Source organism: Lepidochelys kempii, chromosome 8 (genome assembly GCF_965140285.1).
Source record: "Lepidochelys kempii isolate rLepKem1 chromosome 8, rLepKem1.hap1, whole genome shotgun sequence".
Classification (NCBI taxonomy): Eukaryota; Metazoa; Chordata; order Testudines; family Cheloniidae; genus Lepidochelys; species Lepidochelys kempii.
Window position 1 is genome coordinate 95,490,566 of NC_136387.1, and position 23,031 is coordinate 95,513,596.

The 23,031-nt window shown below is 44.2% G+C and overlaps 1 protein-coding gene across 5 annotated transcripts in view; it reads left to right on the top strand.

The window, feature by feature from the left end:
• SSBP3 (single stranded DNA binding protein 3) overlaps positions 1 to 19,561 on the top strand; it is a 136,781-nt gene extending 117,220 nt beyond the window's left edge. For 2 of the 5 annotated variants that reach the window (XM_073357617.2, XM_073357614.2), the window contains 13 exons: positions 116 to 196; positions 898 to 957; positions 4,442 to 4,508; positions 4,608 to 4,684; positions 9,582 to 9,670; positions 9,825 to 9,873; positions 10,703 to 10,738; positions 11,318 to 11,372; positions 12,980 to 13,050; positions 16,490 to 16,568; positions 17,440 to 17,468; positions 17,807 to 17,908; positions 19,092 to 19,561. In XM_073357617.2, the coding sequence (XP_073213718.1) occupies positions 116 to 196; positions 898 to 957; positions 4,442 to 4,508; positions 4,608 to 4,684; positions 9,582 to 9,670; positions 9,825 to 9,873; positions 10,703 to 10,738; positions 11,318 to 11,372; positions 12,980 to 13,050; positions 16,490 to 16,568; positions 17,440 to 17,468; positions 17,807 to 17,908; positions 19,092 to 19,121 (825 nt within the window). In that variant the 3' untranslated portion in view covers positions 19,122 to 19,561. The remainder of the gene's footprint in view (positions 1 to 115; positions 197 to 897; positions 958 to 4,441; positions 4,509 to 4,607; positions 4,685 to 9,581; positions 9,671 to 9,824; positions 9,874 to 10,702; positions 10,739 to 11,317; positions 11,373 to 12,979; positions 13,051 to 16,489; positions 16,569 to 17,439; positions 17,469 to 17,806; positions 17,909 to 19,091) is intronic. The other 3 variants (XM_073357615.2, XM_073357616.2, XM_073357618.2) reach the window with 3 other exon arrangements.
• The last annotated feature ends 3,470 nt before the right edge of the window (positions 19,562 to 23,031 follow it).

Genomic DNA, 23,031 nt, shown 5'->3' on the forward strand with positions numbered 1-23,031 from the left:
TCAGCTAAAACGAGACTGGCCTCCCTACAAACAGATCCACCAGTAAATCCTTTTTAGCTCTTTCTGCGCTTTCATGTGCTAATCTATAACCTCCTTCTACTGTCTGACCTCACAGGGACCACCTGGTTCTCAGCCCTCGCCACACGCACAGCCTCCACCTCACAATCCTAACAGCATGATGGGACCCCACAGTCAGGTAAAGACACTAGAAATATGTAGGCCACTGATAACGGGGCTTGCGTTCTATTTTGCTCTTTAAGCTTGTTGGGTCTGATTGTCAGCTGATGTGAATCAGCATAGCTCCTTTGACCCTCATGGAGCTTCGCTGATTTACGCCAGCTGGGGATCTGATCCTCAAATTTATTCTTCCAACATCATGCCAGCGCCAATATGAAATGTTTGTTTCCTTTTGATTTTGTATGTTCAGTTGACAATGGATTAGAAAGTCCATTTGTAAGTTTCAAATATACATAGCTGTGATAGTGTGAGAATTTTGTTAATTTGTGTTTTTTTTTAAATTGCATTCATAGCACTGATATGAATATATGGTTTAAGTGCTTGGCTTTTGGTTCTTGGCATTGGGTTTTTTTTGCTTCATTTACCAATTTTCTTTTTCACTTGGAAAGTGTCTAATAGTCAGGGTCTCCCATGCACTAATTTTAGCAGCCTTATATAGTACTGTCCAAGTATGTTAAACCATCTCTCCAACAAAAATAAATCTGTGAAAAATACAAAAATGGAGTGTGAAGATCTGTTTTTACCAACTCGTTTTTAAAAAAGAGATTTCTCCAGAAAAATGTGTAGATTGTAACCAGAGTCTGTATGGAATGTAGTAATTCTCTTTATCTCCATGCTGTGAGTGCATCCTGTCATTGAACTAATTTCATGTAATTACAGCCTTTTATGTCACCGCGATATGCAGGAGGTCCCCGGCCCCCCATCAGAATGGGAAACCAGGTATTGTATTTCCTTCCTCTGTTACCTGAGTTAAATGGGGGATTTTAAACTGAAACTTTTTTGGCAGTGGGGGGAAAACCAGACTTTCACGGAGCTGAAGGTTTCTTATATTCTTAGACAACTTTGTGGTATCACAATTCAAATAACATTAACTCACTGATTAACAAATTCCATCACAACATTTTCTCCGCTTTTCATGAGGGTTTGTAATGCATTGAATCTCAAGAAACCATTTGCTGGTAGAAACTCCGTCACATAAATGTAAATATCAGGACCTGGCATAGGAATTGTGTTCTGTCCACTGCCAACAGCTTCTTCTCTATCAAAAGAGCTTCCATGTAATATGCAGTTCTGAGTTCTCCTTTATAATCGCACAACTTCTTGGTTTTCCCTGACTGTCTCCCATGATTTCAGCTGATATAAACAAAATTATGCTATGCGACTGATGATGGTTTACAACAAAGCTAGCTTAAAATGTAAATTTTCCCTGGAATCTTTAAAAATTAAAGTGATGCATATAATCCTGCTGTTAGAGAAATGATCCACCAGAACACTTCGATCAGCTGCAGGGTTAAATTTTAGTTGTGCTTATCCTCTTCGTTATGGCAGCTTAAAAGAAAATGGGGTTTTGTTCATATAATTATGAACATAGCCTGTTTATGTGCAGGAGTTTTAAGATTGTGGCATTTTGTTGTAATTTATCCTGTTGAAGCATATGCTAAGAATTTAACCAATTACTTTCCTTCAGTTTCTTTTTAGCAAAAGGTGTAGCACAAAGTACATCAGAAAAATAGTTACCTACTTAGTTTCTATTCCAATAAGATGTCACTTTACTGTTAACAAAGTAAACAGTAAACTTTTAAAATAAACCTTGTTACTCTTGTTAGTGCATTACGCTGTCTGTTAAAACACTGTTTTATAAATATGATTTAGAAAACGCCATTTAATTTTTAATACTTTGCTATGACTTTTTTCCCCCAGTAGTAAGTGGCTCTTGTTACTTTCGGTCACCAGAACTCACTCACAAATGGTGCATATGCATTCTTTCTGTTTGAAACATTTAGGCATCCATTTTTTCCCTGTATCTCTGTTTAGCTGTCTGATTGTAAGAAAAACTTGTGAAAGAGAAATCCGTCTTACAGCCAACAAGCTTGTCAGTTACAAGAGACCGATTTGGTTCCCAAAGTGTTGTGTTGGTAGAGATAAACACTGATTATCTTACCAAGTACTAAATAAGATGAAACTTCTTATAATGCACTGAAACCAGTATAAACTCTTAACTCCAGCTTTTCCCTGTGCTGTGAGGAATCTTTAAAAATAAAAACAAAAAAGCCTGTCCTGGACAGTGTATGTTTCTTTTGGGGTTATAGGGAGCGAATGGGGAGGATTTGAGGAAGGAAGGTCCACCCGGCTTTACACAACTCCTTCACCTTCTCTGAATTCTCATCCTCATTAGTGCTGGTGAAATCTCTCAGCCCTGCAATGAGAAACCTGCACATGGAAAATGACACTGATTAGGCAGCTCCATGTAACTTTTTTTCGGAGTGTTTTACAATGGAGGACCTCCCCCTAGTTAGGACCTTAATCTCATGCTCTCTGGTGCCTGGCACGGTGGGTTCAGGGAAGAGGACTGAAGTCAAGTGGCTAAGCACATCTCTTTTACCTAAAGATGGAAGACCAGAGGATGAGATCAGCTGCTTGACACCCTGCTAGGACTATTGATGTCCCACCAGTTGAGAATGGCTACGCGACAATTTTCTCACATGTGCATGCATAAGAGTGCACAGGTGCGTTCAGATTTTCCTTAGGTAGAGGTTGTAGCTTCTGCCTAGTGTGTAAAAACAGGAAAGTGAAACTGATTAGGAGCAGAAGTTAAACAGACAAGTCAGTCTGTGCTGTCCAGGCCTGGTGAAATGCAGAAAGACAACTCTTTTTGTAAAGGGCAGTTTTACAATGTCCCTTTAAATCAGGCTTGCAAGACGTCCCAAGCTCTTGCTGCTGAAATATGGACAGCACAAGGAAAATGCTGGATTATCTGTAAGTGCTCTGGATATTAGTCTTGTACAAATTACATGTTGTAGAACACTATTTTGATTTTTGTCTAATAGCGTCAAGGTGGAGTCGTGGTTCCTTTCGATCTCAAGTTGCAATGATGTACCGGAAATGTTTGTGAACGGGCATTGTGAGGGATATATTTGTAATGTTGCAACTTCAGAATCTCGGTGTTCTGTGCTTTTTGTTTTTATACACTTGATAATTTAAGTTAATGAGGAGGATAAAACTAATTTGACTTGAAAATAAAAAACCAAAAAAAAAAACAAAACCAAACCTGCTGCATTGAGAAATACTCTCACAACTTAGCTAGGTTACTGGCTAGATCCAGAGGTGCAAAAACATTACAGCAGGGCCAAATAAACAAGAAATGAGGCAGTAACGATTAGGTGAGAAACACGTTAATAGCAATGTGAACCATATATGAAAAGTGTGTTTATTATTTTCCTACTTCTGTCTCCCAAGCTGTAAATCTATAAAGATTTGGAATGAAAACCTTCCCTCTGTTACCTGAGTTACCTACTCATGGCATTGATGTGTTGCCTGGCCTGCGTAAACTGACATCCTTCCTTATTGGAGAGTCTCTAAATTTTTACAGCATTATCTATTTCATGTTGGTATTCAAATAAAAGAAAAGCAACAGTGTTTCAAAATTGTTTACAGTTTGCTTCCCCAAGGTGTATGGTATCTGTGTTTTTTTTCCCTCTGTATTTGCACTGAGCTGTACATGGAAGTCCTCTTTTGAACTTTAGATTTGTTGTCCAAGTGGAGTATGACTTTGAAAAAAGAAATACAGTGTTCGGGATACTAGGAAATGAGTAAATATACATTTTTAGTAGTCCTAAGGCCATCTTCATAAGCTATTCAGTAATTTTTAAAATCATCTTTGCAGATGAAATGTCTCTTCACTGGCAAATAAATAACTTTAATATATTTACATAGCATATTTGCCAAGTGTATACCTTGAAATTACATTGGCATCAGTATCATTTCACTGAAGTGCTTTGATCAGACATTCTCTCATCCTGGCAGCCATGTGGGTCCCCTCCTTCTATTTACTTACAACTAGAAGCTTGGAATTGGACCTTTAGTACAGTAGTGTGAAGTATTACAAGAGAACTGGGGGTGGTTTTTTTTAAAGGCTGTGAAACAAAAGTAGGAGGGTTATGAAAGCGAAGTTGGGCAAATTACAGGGATTTAGAGAAACACGTCATGGGAGATGGCTCCACAGATATATACAGGTAGGAGCTGTGGGTAAGCAGAGGAAGTTATGACAAGTCCCTCGTTTCCCAGAAAATAGACCACGTCACCTGAATTCTTTGTGTTTAAAGCCTTGAATTTAAACTACATATTTTGGTTACATATCTGAGAGCTTATTTTTCTCCCCCACCCCCTACCCCCTTTTCTTCCCCCCCACCCCCAATTTTTCTAGCCTCCAGGGGCTGTTCCTGGTACACAGCCACTGCTGCCCAATTCAATGGACCCTACACGACAACAAGGTAAACATGCTCAAGGATGCCTGAAGGTGTCTCTCTGTTGGCTTTGGGCCAAACACTGTTACTCTGCTATAATGACTTCATTGATTCTACTCCCAACAGGGCACCCTAACATGGGAGGACCAATGCAAAGGATGAATCCTCCACGAGGGATGGGCCCCATGGGTCCTGGTCCACAGGTAAACTTAAACTCCTGTCCAGTGCCAAATAACATCTTACGACTTCATAAAGTTTATAAGCAAAACATCATCCAAACAATCTCTAGGGGTTTAAAGAGCTGGGAGTTCTTCTCACATACTCTCCATTAGCACGAATGCATTTTACATTCGCGCATTGCAGCTGGAAAGCCCGCGTTCCAACAGTTGTATCTTCAGAGCTCAGCATCCTCATTAGGGATATTGCAGAAGCCCCTCTTGCTCATTAGTTGGAGGCAGTGCTGTTTAGCTGTGACCACGTAGTGATGGTGAATGCATTATCCAACTTGCCTTGATAACACTTCAGAAAGGGAGTGCCCACATAAAAAAGTAAGCCATTTATAACGGGAACATAAAGCTTCCCTCTTCTGTATTCTGTTTTTCCCTATCCTATTCAATAGACTATTTCACTTCTCTGGCATTTAAGCCATTCTTTCTTTCCTGGATAAATCTAACGCTTGCCTCTTTCCCCTCTCCCAATTTTACCTTTAAACTTCAGATTGGGGATTTTCGATGAGGGAAAAATTTGCTGATGAGGTTTAGGGATTTTCCCCCAAAGTGGGATATGCTGAGTGATCTTCTCATGAGCTACAGAAAAATTCTGACTCCTTTTTTTTCCCTGTAACTTTTTTCCAAGTATATTTCAGAAGCTCTTGTCCTTTCCCAGGAGATTCAACAAACTTGTTAGTTTCCTTTATGGTAGGAGCTAAACATCGGCGTTACTGAAGAATCCTCAGTTTGTTTTTTTTAGTGTTAGCGGAATATCATTCTCCTCTGAATTTTCACTAGCATGAGTAGTAGCTCGACATCCGAGAAAATCTTCCGATTTCTGAATGATGCCAAATCCCTCTTTGGTTGCATACATATCAGGGAGTGGGGGAACCAGTCCAATTATGAGTAAATTTTAAATGAAGTAGATCTGGGTTAATCTATTCTGTCTTTGTGTTGATTCCTTTTAACAAGTGAATTTGTATGCTACTATGTTGACTCACTCCTGTTTGTTTGTTGTGATAGACTTTAAACAACGTACTACCATATCTCGGACGTAGGTTTATCCTCCCTGACTTCTTGTTTCCTGTGTTGTCTTCAGAGCTGTGTAACCCTGGAATAAATGAATGTGCGTTGCACAGGTTTCCCAGGAGGCTGTTGAGCTAAAGGGGTCTTGTGTGAAGAGAGTTAAGAAATTATTTAACTTATGAGAAACTATTGAATACTGACAAGAAGGGAGAAAAGTTGATTGAATAAAAATGTACATCCCTCTCCTTGGGCATGGGTGTGAAACTCGGCTAGATTCCCCACACCTCAGAAAAAATCCCAAGCATTCTTTGCAGGCAAGCTTAGATTCCAATAGCTTGGTTATACATTTTAATGGTCTGACACTGTCAGGAACTGGTACAACAAAGCTCTTAATAGTCCCACATGTATGATTACAAAAGTCTGCATCTGTTGCACTTGCATCAGCCAAGCAAAAAGTGCCATGAAAGTTCTGGGTGCTCTCAGCAGTTTGGACAAACCAAGGTGATTGCCATGGAACTTGAAAGCTGTTGTATTTTAATCAAGCACCGTATAGGTTTTCCCCAGTCCCAGGTGGTATTGAAAGTTTTGAGTGTTAGGGCTTGCTTTCTTATGCCGGGACTATTAGAGCATGTACGTTAGAGAGAGCGCCTTGTTTAATGTTCCTTTAAACAAGTGCAAGCCTGTGAAAATGGACGTGCAGTCTCATCAGCCGGTTGGCATGTTTGAGTCTTCCCAAAATGCTCAAGAAGCAGATGCCCAGAAGCTTTAGTGCGTGCATGAAATAATCAAAAATATTGAACAAGTCACCCTTTTTGTTGTGTGTAATAAATCCGTGTACATGCTGCACACCCACTACCTTCCCGAAGTGTTTTTTCAAGACCTTCTAAAATATTACTTAATAAGCATTTGTATGGAATACATTTTTATCCAACCAACGGTAACCTGCAGGCATGTACCAGCCACCTGATATTAACTGAAAACCAGTCATCTTTTACAATCTAGCATCATGTTTTAAACTCTTGACTTCCGATCTCTTTTTTTAATGATTGTAGCGTTAATTCTGTGAACAGTAAAAAGGCATTTGTTGGTGCTGCTGAGGTTAGATGCGTCAGTGCTTCTATTAAATACGGGCTTCCAAGGGTTTATAACTTTCCCTTTTTAATTCACATTTTGCTGAAGCTTGACACCCAGCTTCTCAGCACAAAGGCACCTTTTCCCCTTTCTCTAACACCTTTAAAACTCTTTGGCCTGTTTGGCTGTTTCTTTCAGCACCAATTAGAAGTACTAAGTTTTAACATGGGGTTTTATGTAGCAGTTCAGCATAGAAACTGAGATTTGATCAATTAAGATTTGCTAGTGACTTCTTCGGGTAACCCTTTTCATCCTCCTAAAAGTATGCATGTAGATAAGATAATGGGCCCTAATTCAGCAAAGCATGTCAACGTGGGCTTAAATCCAAAGAGTTCAATGGGACTTCAGTACATGCTTAAAGTTAAGGAGATGCTTAAGTGCTTTGCTGAATTGGGACCATAATGAAATATTTGTACTCCTGCAACACCATTCTGTTGACCTAGCTGTTGTGCTTTGAGTTACAAATAAAGGTATGATGCCAGGGGAACCAAAAAAAACCAAACCCCAAAATGCTCTGTCTTATGAGAAACCAAATTTCCCAAATAAGCCAACCCCAAATTCACTGGTGTAAATCAAAAATATTAGTGGAGTACTACACTGCCAAGCATTAGGTAAATCTCCAGTCCTAGGAACGAACACGGAATTTGCTGGAGACCCTATTTATCCCCTCATTCGTGGCGAGAAGAGAGCCTCTTAGCCGCTGACTCAGTCTACACTGCATGCCTCTTGGGAGGGCATGTAGGATACATGGAGCTACACGCCACTGCAAAAGGCAGGCTGTGTCCACACGGTGATGCGTAGCGACACATGTCGGGGAAAGGCTCTGGCACGGGGAGGCAGCAGGAAGCTGCCAGAGCCTTGGGGTCTTTCCCTGCTTTGGGGAAAGACTTCAGCAGTGGGACACCTGGCTTGGGGAGTAGATTACGTACCCAGAGGGTTCAGGAGTGTGTCTTACTCTGTTTGCCTAAGCAGCACCTCGTGGTCTCCATTGCTGTTATACCCATGCTAGGGGAACTAGCCATGTGCAGCGTAAGTGTATCTCAAGAGCTCTTTGGGGATAAATAGAAGTTGTCCCATTCCAGTCCCAGAGGGACAGCTGTCCGGATACAGAGCCTCAGGAATACGCACAGTCAAGTTAAAGTGGGGGATGGGGGCAGTTCTCTAGGCTCTCTCAAAGAGATGGGGGAAACCCGTTGAGTGAGTAGAAGTTTGCAGGGGGAAAATGGGAGTGTGTGTCTGTGAAACCCGGGAGCCACACAGGTTTTGTTCCTCTCCTTGAATGGAACCCACCCCCCCACCCCGCGTTTTCTGAAACGGGTGGTGTGAGCGACTTGCACTGCCATGCTCGCAAACACAGGGAGCGCAGAGCAAGTCTGAGGGAGAACCCTTTTGATCAGGCACTTCATCTAGTGACTGCACCGTTTTTCCCAGTCGCTGGCTGTCAACATCCTCCTCCTCTTTATCCGTTTTACAGTCGTGGTTTGCTGGGATGGGTGCTTAGCTCCGTGTGTGGGAGTGGTGGTTTCCTAGATAAACCAGCCTTGCAAAACTGCTGAGGAAATAAACTGGTCCAGGCACAGAAGAAACAAATGCTATTTTACCTTGAATGAATGGACAAGAAGAATTTAGCAAGGCTGATGCACACTGCGAAAGGCATGCCCAGATCCGTTGGTGATGGGCAACTGACTTGGAGAGAGGCAGAGAAATTCAGCATGAGGATTCCTGCTCCTGGAGCCACAGCATTCTCTGGCTTGGCATTACAATAGATATGTTCTTATAAGATCAGGTACATTGATCGGAGACTCCTGTGATAGGCAAAGCCAGGGGGTGACATAAGAAAGGAGAGCAGGTGCCTGAGTTGTTTACAGCATTTCTGTGTTGCATGTCACCTTCCATCCCACCCCCTGTGCATGCGTTTGGGTTTTACTTGCTGACGCACTATCAGATTTGACCATGAAGAGGTGCGAGTCAGTGACTTGGTCAATCTGAACAGTTCTGTAGGAAAATCGAAGTCCCGTCCCTTCCCTTGCAACTCTGCGGGCTGTGAATCTGTGTGTGCGTGCGTGTCTGAAATGCACACTGTTCTGTAGTGACTTTAAGACCAATCTTTTTTTCTTTTTTTTAAGCTTGAGATGCAACCCTAGGAGGACAGGTTGCTTTTCCGTATTTAGAAGGCTACTGCAAACGTTCATGCTGTTGGCATCTCTTCTATGCATCCCATTGCTTGCTCATTACACTGTAGCAATGATCTTTCAAGCAGATACTTTTTTTTCTCTGTCCATCCACCCCCAAACAAAAGAAAGGGGGGAAAAAAGAAAAACCACAGGCCAGAAACTGATATGCCTGCTGGAGCTGGGAGGGAATTTCCCTCACTCCATAATAATTGTATTGCACGGTTGGCCGGGGCATTCTCTTTCCTCTGAAGTGGGCCACTCCCAGAGGGCAGGTCCAGGCTTAGGATAACCCAGTGCTGTGCTCCAGTCTGCAATAGGGAAGCCATAATGCAAAATCTGTCTGGCTTCTGTATAAACCTTTAACAGCCTGTGATGTCTTGCGGAGAGTCAATGGAAAGATACCATAGTCCTGTTTTATTTTAAAGTTTTTAATTGCTTGTATGTTCATCATCATCTAATTTTTTATTAAAGTTCATTTTCACAAACTAACCCTCTTGTTTTTGTTTGTTTGTTTTTTTCCCTTCTCTTTTCTTCTCCGGTTTCCCTTCTCGTTATGGTAGACTGATCCTTGGTTATCATTGCAGAACTATGGCGGCGGAATGAGACCTCCACCCAACTCTTTAGGCCCCGGCATGCCTGGAATTAACATGTAAGGCAAAACCCATGATGCTTTAACTCTGGTGTCTGACAGCAGCTTTGACCCTTGATTTGAAATTACTTTGGAATCCCAGTTCTACATTGCTGTTGAGCTGTATCTTGACGTGCCATGTATAAAAAGCTTTTCTTTTTCATTTAAACTCTAGGGGCCCAGGAGCTGGTAGACCATGGCCTAATCCTAGCAGTGCTAATTCAGTAAGTGTCTGTCTTTTTATCAGTATTAGACTAGAGCAAAAGTTTGTACATGAGCATCTCTTCAAATATGACTTCCTTCTCGCGTCTTTTGTTACTTCTGACTAAAGCCTCGTCTTTCGAGCCAGCCAGTGTACAGGTATTACGTGGACATGCCTGAGTATCAGGACAGGAGAGTAGTGTTATACCCATTTAATGTGGACAAACCCCCAGGCAAACATTCACCATCCTCCATACCGTCGAGTGCTTCCCAGCGAGCACCCAGCTAAGTAGAGAAGATTTTTATGTTGCACAGTGTTCCGTTAATTTGGTTACTGCCTTGGTGTGTCTAAAAGTTACAGTTGTGTTTCTTTGTTCTAATCTGTTCCTTAGCCAGTTTTCTGTCCATTTTCTTTGTGATTCAGGGAAAAGGTGTGATACTGTGCAGCACTGTGGGCACACACACAAAAAAAAAAAAAAAAAAAAAAAGTAGGGGGAAGGAAGGAGACAGGGTCTTCCAGCAGCAGCCTGGTCATTCGGTGACCACAGATGTGTCTGATGTAGTGCAGAACACCCACAACCTTGCTCTTGAACCATTAATTTTTCTTGCCTTTTTATATCCTGCCAATAGTAGGGTTTTAGGGACGGGGTAAGTGAAATATTGTGTGCCAGCATATTCAGTGCATGGTGGGCATTTATAACCCATCAGAGGCCACTACTGTAATTCAACCGAATTTCCGCTTCAGTTTGACAAAGCAGAATGTGCGCACCCGAGTTAAATGTGTAAATCGGGATATTACTGATGAAATGCTGCATTTCAGATAGGTGACTCTCTCCTATGATCTGTTTATAGATTCCATATTCTTCTTCATCGCCTGGTACATACGTGGTAAGTTCCTGGGCTGAGTTCTTATTTCTAGCCAGATTTGTGGTCAGATTTCACGTATATACGTTACAGGTCATTGACTCTTTGTACACACACATGTGTATGTAGATATAACTTATTCGGACTTATAAATAGATTCTCGGTGTGAGTTAAACGTATATAGCGTAGCCATGTCCCTCTATCCTGAGTTGGTACAGAAGTCTGGGTAGAGGCAGAAATTCTAAAATGTAAGAATGTTTGTTTCTAGAAATCTGCATGTTTTCTGAGTACCCAGAACAGCCTCCCTTTCCTGTAAATCTAAAAAATGTTTTAGAAGGGGTCTCGTGGACACTGCAAATGATTTCCACTCTCTCCCATATACACCTCTCAGATGCTTTTTTTTTTTTAATTCTGATTTTGCTCGAGGCTTAAACAAAGCATTGTACTTTGGCTAGGAGAGTGCATCAAAGGTTTTAGCAGGAGATTAATGCTTGGCTGAATACCAAGGTGAGACATTGTTGCTGACAGCAGCAGGATCATGCTGACCTATTGCAGTATATGTTATCACAGTGGTTTTTGACGTGTGTTTAATCTTGTCTACAGGGGCCCCCTGGTGGTGGAGGTCCTCCAGGAACACCGATCATGCCTAGTCCTGCAGGTAAAATTCAACAGCCAACGAATTCAGCACTAAAAAACCCAAATTTGCTGATTGTTTTCAGTGATAGCCTCCTAACTCCTCAGCTCACGCTCAGCTGCCATTCCATTGGATTTCTGATCACGTGCAATCGTATTGAAAGAAGCTTTTGGTAGTTGTTAGGATGGGGCTTTGTATTCACTTCTCCGCCCAGGATTGAGTGTCAAGAGGATGAAAATTCACGGTGCGGGGGGACTCTGAGAGCACGTGTGAGCACATATGAAGTAGGGAAGAGGAGGGAGCTCTTCTCAGTGTCCGGATTTGTCTCCCTGAGAAGCAGCAGTCACTTCACGTTTAATCTCCGTGTTACTAAAGTGAACCAGCCTTGTTTACATGCCTCACTAGAAATGTGCAAAATGCTGCTTGTTCTTTGACAAAACGTCCTTATAAAAAATTGACTCTATTTATTTCTTTCCTTTCAGGCTGGTTAGCAAACAAAAAGCGAGGGAGTCATTTTGTACTGTTTAGGGGCTGACATCCCAGCTACCGCTTGCTCTTTAATAAAATACTGTTTTTAACCTTGGCTTTGTTTATTGGCTACAGAAAAAAAATCCAATCTCTATTTACTACAAATGTTTCCTGTGCCCCTTCTTCCCCCACACACATTAACTGTGACGCTTTCTCCCTCAAAAAGACCAAGTCAGGCTGTGGAGGCTGTCATTGTGGTGGTCAGATTTATAATGTGGACTTGCAGGGGCTTTTGAAAACAGCTTTGCAAAATTCTGCTTGTCACAGGGAGGCTAATTCCCTCGCCCCCAAATTTCTTGTTTTTTGGATGGGTCACTAAAATTTCCCACATTGATTTTTTTCCTCCTTCCCCACATAAAGGTGGGCATGTAGATTCTGCATCAGGACTGGTAAATTTCTCTGGCAGTTTTGCAAGGCTGATTTTGTAATTGTTGTAGTGATCAATCGGAGGGGATGGCGGGTGGGTGGGCTCCAGGGAAGTAGCCTTGCTCTGTAACTGTGGTATTTCACAGCTGCAGGGGTGGAGCTAAAATGTAATATTACGACTGTCTTTCTGCTTCTGCATTTTTATGAGAACTCTGACCTACATTTCAGACTAGGTCATAATAAAACAATCCATATGTCAATGGGTGCTGCTAGTCACTGCCCCAGTATTCTGTCGCTGCAGCACACTTGTAATTCGTGCATTTATGTATTGTGACGTGATTAAAATGGTTTGTCTGTTACCATGTGCACTATAAAGACCCAGGTTCCTTTTCCATACTGGTTCGGGAATTTGTTTTTAATACCGGTATTGTAATAATCTTGGATAATGTTTGGATAATTCTGAGGTGTTAAGTGATACATAGAAGCAAATTATCTTTCTACGCTGCTTCTGACGAGCAAGCCCTGTGATTCTCAGTAGTTGAATTATTTTCACAGTTGAATTTCTGTGATTAAAAACTTTGTGAATCTTCATTAAATACAAATTAGCCAGAAAATGGTGGTACTTACAGGGAATTTTAGGTGATAAAATACAAAAGAATGAGTTCAAGTGGCATGAGTTTGTTTTAATTAAGAAATGAATTAATCACTCTGACTTACTGGGCTTCACTGTTCTACAGATTCAACCAATTCAAGTGACAACATCTACACAATGATTAATCCAGTACCGCCTGGAGGCAGTCGATCGAATGTAAGTCTGCTTTCTAATAATTTACATATCAGATACCATAACAAATCATAATTAACTTCATCAGTTGAGGGTAGAGCAGTTTAATTGATTTCAGCCATTGGTTACAAAATAGAAATAAAACAAACCATCAGAAAGTGATTAACTCTTCATCAACTTTGTTAATTTTTTATGCTTATTAAAATGGGGCTGTTCGTGCTGCTCTGGCCAAGATCATGTCAGTAATGCATCCAGTTAGCAGTCGCATTTAAAGGGATACAGTCGTCTTATAAACTACTCGTTTTCAAAAATTGGTTCCAAGCACTGCCTGTTTCTGAGATCCCTCTGTCAGCGTGGGTGGATTTTTGTGATCATTTGAGAGATTTTTTTTTCTCTCTCTCCCCCCGGGAGGGTGAGTATATAATAACAAAAGCTCGCGCCAAAGGGAAAGCTGACTCTTCAGGGGAGAACAGCAAAACTGACTAGACCCAAAGGTAGGGATTTTCAAGGGATGAACTGAATTTCAGTGGGATTTGGGCTCCTCTGACAATCACAGCCCAAATCAATGAACTGGATAAGGGGAAGTGCAGAGAAGAGGGCCATGTTCATTGTGATGTTGATGGGTGTTGCAGGTGAAAAAGATCAGACCAGATTGACTTTTCTTGACTTTAAGGGTATGTCTGTCCTGGAATAAAAGACCTGTGGCACAGCCGTGGCTAGGCCTGGGTTAGCTGACTCGGGCTCATGGCGCTTGGGCTGCAGGGCTAAAAACGGTTGTGTTTGGGCTCTTTGCAGGGTCCTGAACATCTACACAGCAATTTTACAGCCCTGTGAGCCTGAGTCAGCTGACCTGGGCCAGCTGTGGGTGTTGGCTGCGTAGATGTACCTTAAGGGGCTTTATAACTGGGCCCTGAAGCTTCATTCTGTGCTGCAGCTTGGCACATAAAACAGTAAGATGTCAAACCCATTATTGACGGGTTTGGGGGTGTTTTTGTGCCCATGTTGGCTGCATGTCTGTTTGTACAGATATTTGCTGGTTTTGACTCTGTTTTGTCTTCAGCTTATGAAGGTAAAGTGACTCGAGTGGGAACTCCCTTGGCCATTTCCAGTAATGTGATCTTTGCAGATCTAGGGACAGGGAAACAAAATGAGGGAGGTGATGAGGATAAACAAAAACCTTCCCACACTTCTTTACAGTAGTGCCCACTCTGTGCTCGGTGCTTTCCAGTCTCCCAACGAGGGTGGGCCCTGCTGCAAGGAGGTGACGCGTTATTGAATCTGCCTGCCCCTGTTCAGTGTGGAGCATGGGAGTGTGGCACCCATAAGTGGCTGCGTTGGCTGGATCAGCTGTGAGGATCCATCACTCCTGTCTGTGTGCTGAGGAGGAATGGTGTGGGGGTGGGAAGACATTGCACCCATCCACTTAGAAAAAGAAATGGTGGTGCCAGAAGGTGGGTGTGTCAGAGCATGACGGTTCCACCTGAAGTCTGTTTTGGTTCGGTGCTCGGTAAGGGAGGAGCTGACGGCATTGGCTTGGAGGAGCTGTACAGCAGTGAGGAGAGTGCTCCTCCATCCGGCCCGATAGCAGGCCGTACTCTGGGTCTCTAGGCCTTGCCTGAGCAGAGGCTGCCAGTTGGCCTGAATCCTGGAGTGCTCTTCGGCTTGGTATGGAGAGTGCAGGCTGCTAGCTAGCTTTGATGGCTTTATTCACCAGGAAAATGGCAGAGCCAGGTTCAATTTGCACCCCTGTGCTCATGGGTCAGGAGCCTGGCAGATGTGAGGCACTTGACGCCCAGGCTTCAGACTGCTCAAGAGCAAACCCCATTGTCTGACTTGAGGAGCTGCATGGGTAGGCCCCAAAGGGAGGCTCATCCGTTCCCCCTGCAGCCAGATGGATGACGTTCACAGCACAGGGGGTTGAGGGGTAGATCTAGCTAAGGTGATCATGTTGAAGCCTCACTGATTGCTGGGAATGAGCAGCACTGGGGGAAGGAAGATGAACGGTGGTGTAAGGAAATATGGCCGGCTCCCTCAGCCAGCCATTGAAATGTGCTGGCAGGAGATCTTTGGCCTGGATTTGCAATGGTAGATCAGGTTGCGCACTCTTCAGGTGAGAGGTGGTTTTGCCATGCAGTGATCTTGGAACAACCCCTCATGGCCAGAGAAGGATGTCACAAGCACAGTGGAGTGAAATGGGGGGAGCCAATCTTCGTAGGGCACAGCATGTTGACCCCCACGTTGGGTTATAGTGGCTGGTTCACTTGGGGATATGCTGGTGGGGAGAATGTGTGCCCTTTAGACATCACTTCCTGGCTTCAAGGAAGTGTAACTGTTTGGGCTGCCTGTGCCCACGGGGGGGAAAGTAGCTGCAGAACCATTGTGCTGCTGCGTGTGTGCCTCTGTCCGCTGAGAGAGCACTGAGTGCTGCTGACAAGGCAGCTGGGGGTCACCCCCCACATGTGTGCATGTCCCCGCCCTCCCTGCCGTTCTTATTGGGGCAGACCGTCTGATGGCGGGGCAGGAGGGGCGAAAGGGTCACACGCATGTGTCTGAGCATGGGTTTCACTGCTGTGTGTTTGTGACTGTGTTTCTGGAAGAGGGGTTTGAACCCCCGCTCACCATAGCACCTTAGAGCATTAAACCAGGTGGGAGAAAGGAAGCCCTCCCTATCGCGCCTGACACCCGTCATATTACCCGCTCGCCTCGTTGGGTGTCTTGGCTGACTTGATAGCCCTGTGATTCAGGTCCTATCAGCCTGCCACAGTGAGTTATTTCCAGAACGGTGGGGGGCCCTGTCCGCTGCGGGTGTATGGTCCCAAAGGAGGGATATTAGTTTCTCTCTAAACACTGTTCATGGTGGAGGTCACAGAGGGTGAAACCAGAGCCCTGCTATTCTATGTAGCTATAGAGTCGGGGGTAATTGAGTCGAAGGCCAGAGGGGACCACCAAAGTGTCTGAGACCTCCTGTATGTCGCAGGCCACACCACCATCCGCACACTAAATCCAACAGCCAGAACTGGACCAAAGTATTACCGCCTGCACCCCCTAGAGATGTAGCCATGCCAGCAAAAACCCCAGGTAGATGCAATGGTGCTGACAGAAGAGTGCTTCATTTGTGGACATGGTATTCCTACCCTGTCGGAAAAACTCCTTCTCTCCACATACTCTGTCTACACTGGAGGCTGTGTAGGCATAGCTGTGCCAATGTGGGCTCTGTAGTGTAGACGTAGCCTTAGTGACCAAGACTGTAACTTTCCTGAGGCGGATAAGTTTTCAAGGGATATTGCTTCCCAACCCAACGGGAGCCAGGTCACCTTTCCGTGTCTGGGCAAAATTTGGATCATAGAACGTTCTGCTCTGTTTTGAGGCCATCTTTGCCAGTGGGAGGGCTGGTGTGCTTGATGCTGATAGGAGTACGGGTCTCTTATTTTGGGGTTACATTTTCTGCTGTTTCCTTTCTCAGTTCCCAATGGGGCCCGGTTCTGATGGCCCAATGGGAGGCATGGGCGGTATGGAACCACACCACATGAATGGATCGTTAGGTAAGCTCAAGGTTGGCTGAGCGGGAAGCGCACTAGAGCTGACCCTTAACAAGCTGTTTAATGCTGATTAGAGCTCTGTGAGGGAGATACTATTGTCCGGTGGCTTTTCCTGCCTTGCTCCTGGTGTACTAGTCAGTGATTTTTGGAGGCACGTGAGCACTGTGAGCTCTCAGAGGTCTGAGAATCACCCTATTTCCTCCGGCCCATACCCCACACAGCCGCCTTTTGCCTTGACCTACCTGCCAGCTGCCTGTCCGCCCACGTGGCTGGATACTCTTCTGTTGTAGCATGGAGCACTATCGCAGTCTCACTGGAGCAGCATTGATAGATTCAGTCAGAAAAGGAGCTTAAACGCAAAACCAGTGTTGGTGTTTAATTGAAAGCAGTAGAAAGGCCACCATTAACCTAGAGTCTGTCTCCTATGTTGTCCTGCTCTAGGAGCTATGCTATAGCTTGATCAGTGTCCGAGTGCCACAGGGAGAGCCAAGGCCCCTGCAGCTAACCTGCCATTTTTCTAGTGCCATTCAGTAAGAGTGCCCGGCGCTTTGCAGTCAGGTGAGCGGTCCTCCACTCCCTGGAGGCCAGCATACAAAGGAAAGGCAGCTGAGGCCCCCCACCGTTCCCTTTTACCAGAGGCAAATGTTAAGAGGTGTGGGATTAACACAGCTGTGACCTGTATTGCTTGCTGCTAGCAATGCCCTGGAGTAGCTGCATGTAGCAACCGCCTCCTGTTTCTGGATGGCATTCTAGGCACCTGCCCAGCACCTGCTCGAGCACTGAATGGGCTAGCCAAGGAGAACTGCATTAATTCTGAGCAAGGAATGTCACTAACCTGCAAATAAAAGTTCTCTTTCTTCCCCTCTCTCGATAGGGTCAGGCGACATAGATGGACTTCCAAAAGTAAGTGTGCACTCTGGTGACCGTAAAGGTGAATCATTTTCCTTTCAACTGTAGTCCGTCCTTCCCTCATAAAGCATCAGCAGTGAGAAAATTGTGTGTGTGGTTGGAGAGTCCCCAATGTAGGGGGAGCAATAGAGGGACACCAGAGGCTTTCTCCCATCCTGTAGCCCTTTCCCATGAGACATTTGCTTCGGCGCGAACAGAAGGTTGTATAAAACACAGCCGTTCTCTCCTGTTTTCCCACCGGCTGCTCACAGTCGTTAGCGAGGGATTTTGCCAGTCTGTGCTCAGTGACGTATTTGAGGCATACTCCCCTTCTCCTTCTTTTGTCTCCTTAGAATTCTCCAAACAACATAAGTGGCATTAGCAACCCCCCGGGCACTCCGAGAGATGATGGTGAACTGGGAGGTAACTTCCTCCATTCCTTCCAAAATGACAATGTGAGTTGCTCAGACACCCAGTCTCTAAGCCCCCTCTCTTTTGGGATCACAAAATTTATAAGGCTCTGTCTCTGCTTCCTGGTGGGGCCTGAGGTCTGGAGGGGCAGAGGTGATCGTGCTTTCTTTGATGATCGTAGAGAAAGCATGTTGTCATTTAATACAGATCTAGCTGTGGTCCAGAGGACTCGGCACAGGGCTGGGAGCGGAGAAGCCCTGGTTCCTAAACCTGATTCTGCCACTGCCTTTCTGTTTGACCCAGGGAATGTTGCTTAACCTCTGTGCTTTGGAGACCCCCATCCAAGCGAAAAACAAAAAGTAGCGATAAAAAATCTTCCCTGCCATTTGCGCTGCATTTTGAGATCTATTTCTGAACAAGGTATTGAACCAAAAAGCATGTAGGCTAGACAAGATGGCAACCGCATGTAACAAATGAGGCTGAGGGGGGAGAAAAAACATGACAGCAGTAGGGTCACGTGCTTGTGTAACCCGGCTCTGTGCCCAATTGGTAGGGTTTTTTAATAAAGGTGTAAATAAACCTTGCTGGCCCCCTTTCTAGCCATCGTGTGCGTGAAATTGACTCTGGTGAAAGTGAGCTATCGTGGTGAGCTAGAGACAAACATTTTCGCTCTGTGAAAAGCTCCGTATACAGCTGTGCTGCAGTTTGGAACAGCAGGGAAGCTGCAGGTCTAATCTTGGGACCCCCTATTGATGCTTGAGAGCAGTTTTGCTCAGGCTTGCAACACCCCCTGCTGTTTCCGAGCTGCCCCTGAGCAGACACCGCTAACCATGCTCGCTTTCAGCTGCCAACAAATGTGCACGCATCTTTGAGATCTGCAGAGTATTTTCACGATGGATTTCAAGCTCTACAGATGCAAGAGGCTCCCCCTCTTTTTTTCTCACTGTATTTAGCATTATATACATGCATGCATTTAAATTGCCTCCTACCCCATACTGTTTTGCTTATTTTCTCCCTGGAAAGACCATTATGCAGCGGATTATGTGCTGATAAATTAAGAGTCTCTAGCATATTCTATCTTTCTGATTTATTACATCCAATTATGTTGCTTTATAGTTTTCATAAGCCCGAGTCTTACTTTCATATCCCCTCTTCCCTGGCCTTGGCCGCGTTTAGTATTTCAGTCCTGTTTGCCCAGTACTCATTCTGTGCTTGTCTCTCTTTCAGTATTCCCCCAGCATGACGATGAGTGTGTGATTTCCCTCCCCCTTCCTCTTCTCCAGGATAAAGAGAGTCAGCTGCCATTTGGAGGATCTAAAAGAAATTATGCAAGAAGAAGCTAGGTGTATTGGCAGAGAGACGCGAGGGGGCCAAACCCCAGTTTTAGTTTCATGCAATAAAAAGGCTGAACTTTTTATTCCATAAAACATGAAGGACAAAACTTAAAATATTTCAAGACGTGACAAGATCCTTCTTGTGCGGAAGGATTTATATATGTACATGACACTTTTTTTTTTTTTTTTGGGAAACAAATGGAAGCCTCCAGTACCCAACTCCAACCTCTTTGCTTTGTTCTTTTAAACCTGTTGTATGTTTGTGCCGTGCTACACCAGGAAGCTAGTCTAGATATGAAATCTCATGTTGTCTCTGTTGTAGTCCTATTTTTTTGAAAATAAACTGGACAGTTTACAATTGGCGGTTTTTGTTCGGAAGGCGTGTTCTTGTTTTTGTTTTTCTTGTTTGCAGCACAACGCCGCCTCCTCCAGAAGAGACTCCTCCACCTCATAGAAAGTTGTTAATGCAGTTGGCCCCTCATAGGATCACATCCTCAAGAATTAATTGTGATCTTACTATCTGTGACCGTGGCATGCACTGTATTAGTCTTTTTTTCCCCCTCTTGGAATACAAGGAGAGTTCAATACTTGCCCCTGCGAGAATCCTTGAGCTATATTTCCCCCCCACCACTACCACCAAAAAGAGAGAGAAAGAAAGGGTTAATCTGACCTGGGATTTTGTAACTGTGATCTCAAGCTAACATCTTTGTTGATTTTTGGTTTTGTATTTTTTTAAAAAAAGATGTGATCTTATCAGGGTTTCGCTGTATGTGTTTTGGAACTGGATGGAGATATTTTAAAGTAATTCAAATGTATACTTGCTATTCTGTAGGCTCACTCTGTAACAAAAAAAAAAAAATAAAAACAAAAATGAAAAAATTACCTTTCTTCTCTTGGTAGAGGTGACTACAGAAAAGTAACCAACCAACCATGTTAAAGTGACACTCGCCAGAGTCTGGGATCTATGTACATTACACTACCCTGTAGTTGGTCTTTGTTTTATAAATCTCCACTTCTGATCCATGTATATCACATTATGTAAAATATTATCTCCCTGGATTTCCCTTTGTGCCGATTATTGAGAACATTGTATCTTGTTTCAGTGTTTTTTCTTACCTTGTAGTCTGGTTCTAAAATAAGAGAGGGAAAAAAAGTAATTATTATACATTGTAGTTTGTGTACGATATTTGTTGATAATGTTTTATTAAAGGGATGTCTTTTTTTCTGCACCCCTTCATTGAGATGTTTTTTGGGAACATTGGCTGGTTTTTATTATTCTGACTGCAAGACATGAGATGACAAACTTTTTTTAGTGTGTCATATGAATTTTTTTAAATGTTTGCCTTCTTTTTCCTAGGCATTTTAATTGTGCTTTACCTGTAGAAGGTCGTGGGGGGGTGAGGGGGGGGCTGGGGGGGGAAAGGGTGTCAGTCTCATAGTTACAGTCAGGTTAATATTTAAAAATAAAAAAAAAAATCAAATGAAGATTTGTTGTATTGCTGATACATCCGTGGTCTCCAGAATGGATCATCTTTTTTTGTTTTGTTTTTTGTTTTTTGAAGTGAGAAATGACAGACCGGTTTTAATGTATTTTAAAATGGATAGCTAAATTATTGTCTTCATTGGTATGGGATGGTTTTTGAATGAAACGGTTTTTTCCCCCCTCCATGCTGTAATAAATATAAACATAAACATTTGAGTTCAGGTCTCGGCTGTTTGTTACTGGGATTTGCCATGAGAAAGCTGGGCACTTCTAATGACTCAAACACTTTCTGTACAGTTTTGGGGGGGCGGGAGAGTGTATCTACTGAGGATGGGCCGTTTTAACCCCTCCCCCACAAGGAACTTCTATTGAGACATTCGGTTCCAGACAGAGCGGTAGGGTTTAGAAGGGGTGGCAGATCCTAGCCCCAGCTTTTATCCACTGCTTTGTCAGTTGCAGAGATGCCGCTCAGGGGCCGGTGGAGAATTCCTTCAGCCCAGAGCAACAGAAGACTGAGGAAAGCAGCTCTGTGCTCTTTTCCCCGCCCCATTGGGCCCTAGTGTAGAGGTGTGCCCGTAGCAATGGGTTCTGGGCTACACCGCCGCCTTGGAGAAGCGGCTATAAATTAGAAAAACCCCTTATGCCAGTGGCCATTTCAGCCCACGGAGTGGCCCAGAATCTGGGCTGCACCAAGGTGATATAAAGTCAAGCTGCACCTTCTGAGCTAGGCCTCTCAGGAGATGCTGTGTAGAACCTGGGCCCCCGGGGCAGGGGCAGTGGGATGAGTGAATGCCATGGTATGGATAGTTTCCTTTGGGCTATGCCTGCTAAGGACTCCGATCTGTGGGAATATCTCTGGAAGCTTGTCTCCAGCCACGCTGGGATTGGAAGCTTTAACAGTAATGTCGGGTGGAGGGGGGTCGAAGTCAGCGTTTCTTCGTCTTAAAACTGAAATGTTGATGGACAGCATGTGTCTTATCCATTGGAAGAATGTTACAATTCCCCATCCTATGAGCGTGCTCATTGGGAGAGAACTGATGGGGCCTGGGGACCCTTCTGTTAAAAGTGGATGTCAGTATTTTAAAAGCACCTTTAGGAGCCTCATTGGGAAAGTGAGATTCTCTGCATGGGGGAGGCTCTCCACACCGCAGAAAGCCCTGTGACTCTGTGGGGTGAAAAGGTCCTCCTGCCCCCCCTATATTTGCTGGGGAAGTAGAGCCCATTAGCAGCCAATGCAGATGGACGTGTGGGGCACCCATTAGATCTGCACGAGGAGTCGTGCTGGAGCACCACTGCCTGCTATGCAGGTGGGAGCAAGATGAGCCGAGTCCATTTAGTCTGTCTACATGGCAATCAGAGGTGTGATTGCAGCTCAGACATACCCACGCTAGCTTTAGTCTAGCCAGCCTGGCTAAAACTAGCCATGAAGATGTGGTGGCACAGGACCCCAGCGCTGGCTAGCGATGCAAGTATGTACCCAGTGTTACGGGCGGGCTTGCACAGCCAGCCCTGAGGCCCACGCTGCAACAGCTTCACTGTGATTTTTAGCCATTTGAGCTAGATTAAAGCTCTAATGCGAGCGTGCCTAACTGGGCTGCCGCCATCTCTGATTGTAGGCTAGACAGCCCAGACTCTGGCTTCATGCTGGCTTGTGGGCTGAGAGAGAATTTCACCCTAGGAAAATTGTGTTAAGTGTATGCCAGGTATCCATCTTCATTTAAAAAAAAAAAAAAAAAAGTTGAAAATTCCTCCTTTTCCCTTTCAGGGGTCTCATCTTCATGCAATTGTTGATTGCCATTTGTAGAGCAGGAGTGCTTTATACACAAATATAGACAAGGTCAATTACAATGTAGCTCCCAGGTGACATCAAACTGTGTGTGCTGGTGATAGGCATCAGCAGACTAAGCAGTTGCTGAGGGCCCCAAGCAGCTCAAGGGGGCCCCCATTCTCTTTTTATAAGAGCTTGTCTGTTTTAGAATTGGGAAGCCTAAAATATTCCTACTTAGGACCCCCTATGGGCTAGCACCGGCTCTGCAAACGCTCAAAACAAAGTGGAGAATGTAGGGAAAGGAGCTGGATTTTATTTGTGGCCAGCATCTGTTGCAGGAGATGCACAAAATCCTGATTGAAGGTGAAGAAAGGATATTGGAGTGTTAAGTTTACAGCTTTGTTTTTAACGAATCGTAAACATCCAGTCAGCATGTGCTGTTCTCACATACATCATGTGAAGGTACTGGTGTAACTCCAAGGGGAAGGTTACTTTTTTATACCCTCACCCCCCCACACACACAATATGAAAAGACCCAATCTGCAGCACCGAGCACAATGGGTTCCGTAATTCCCAGGTGAT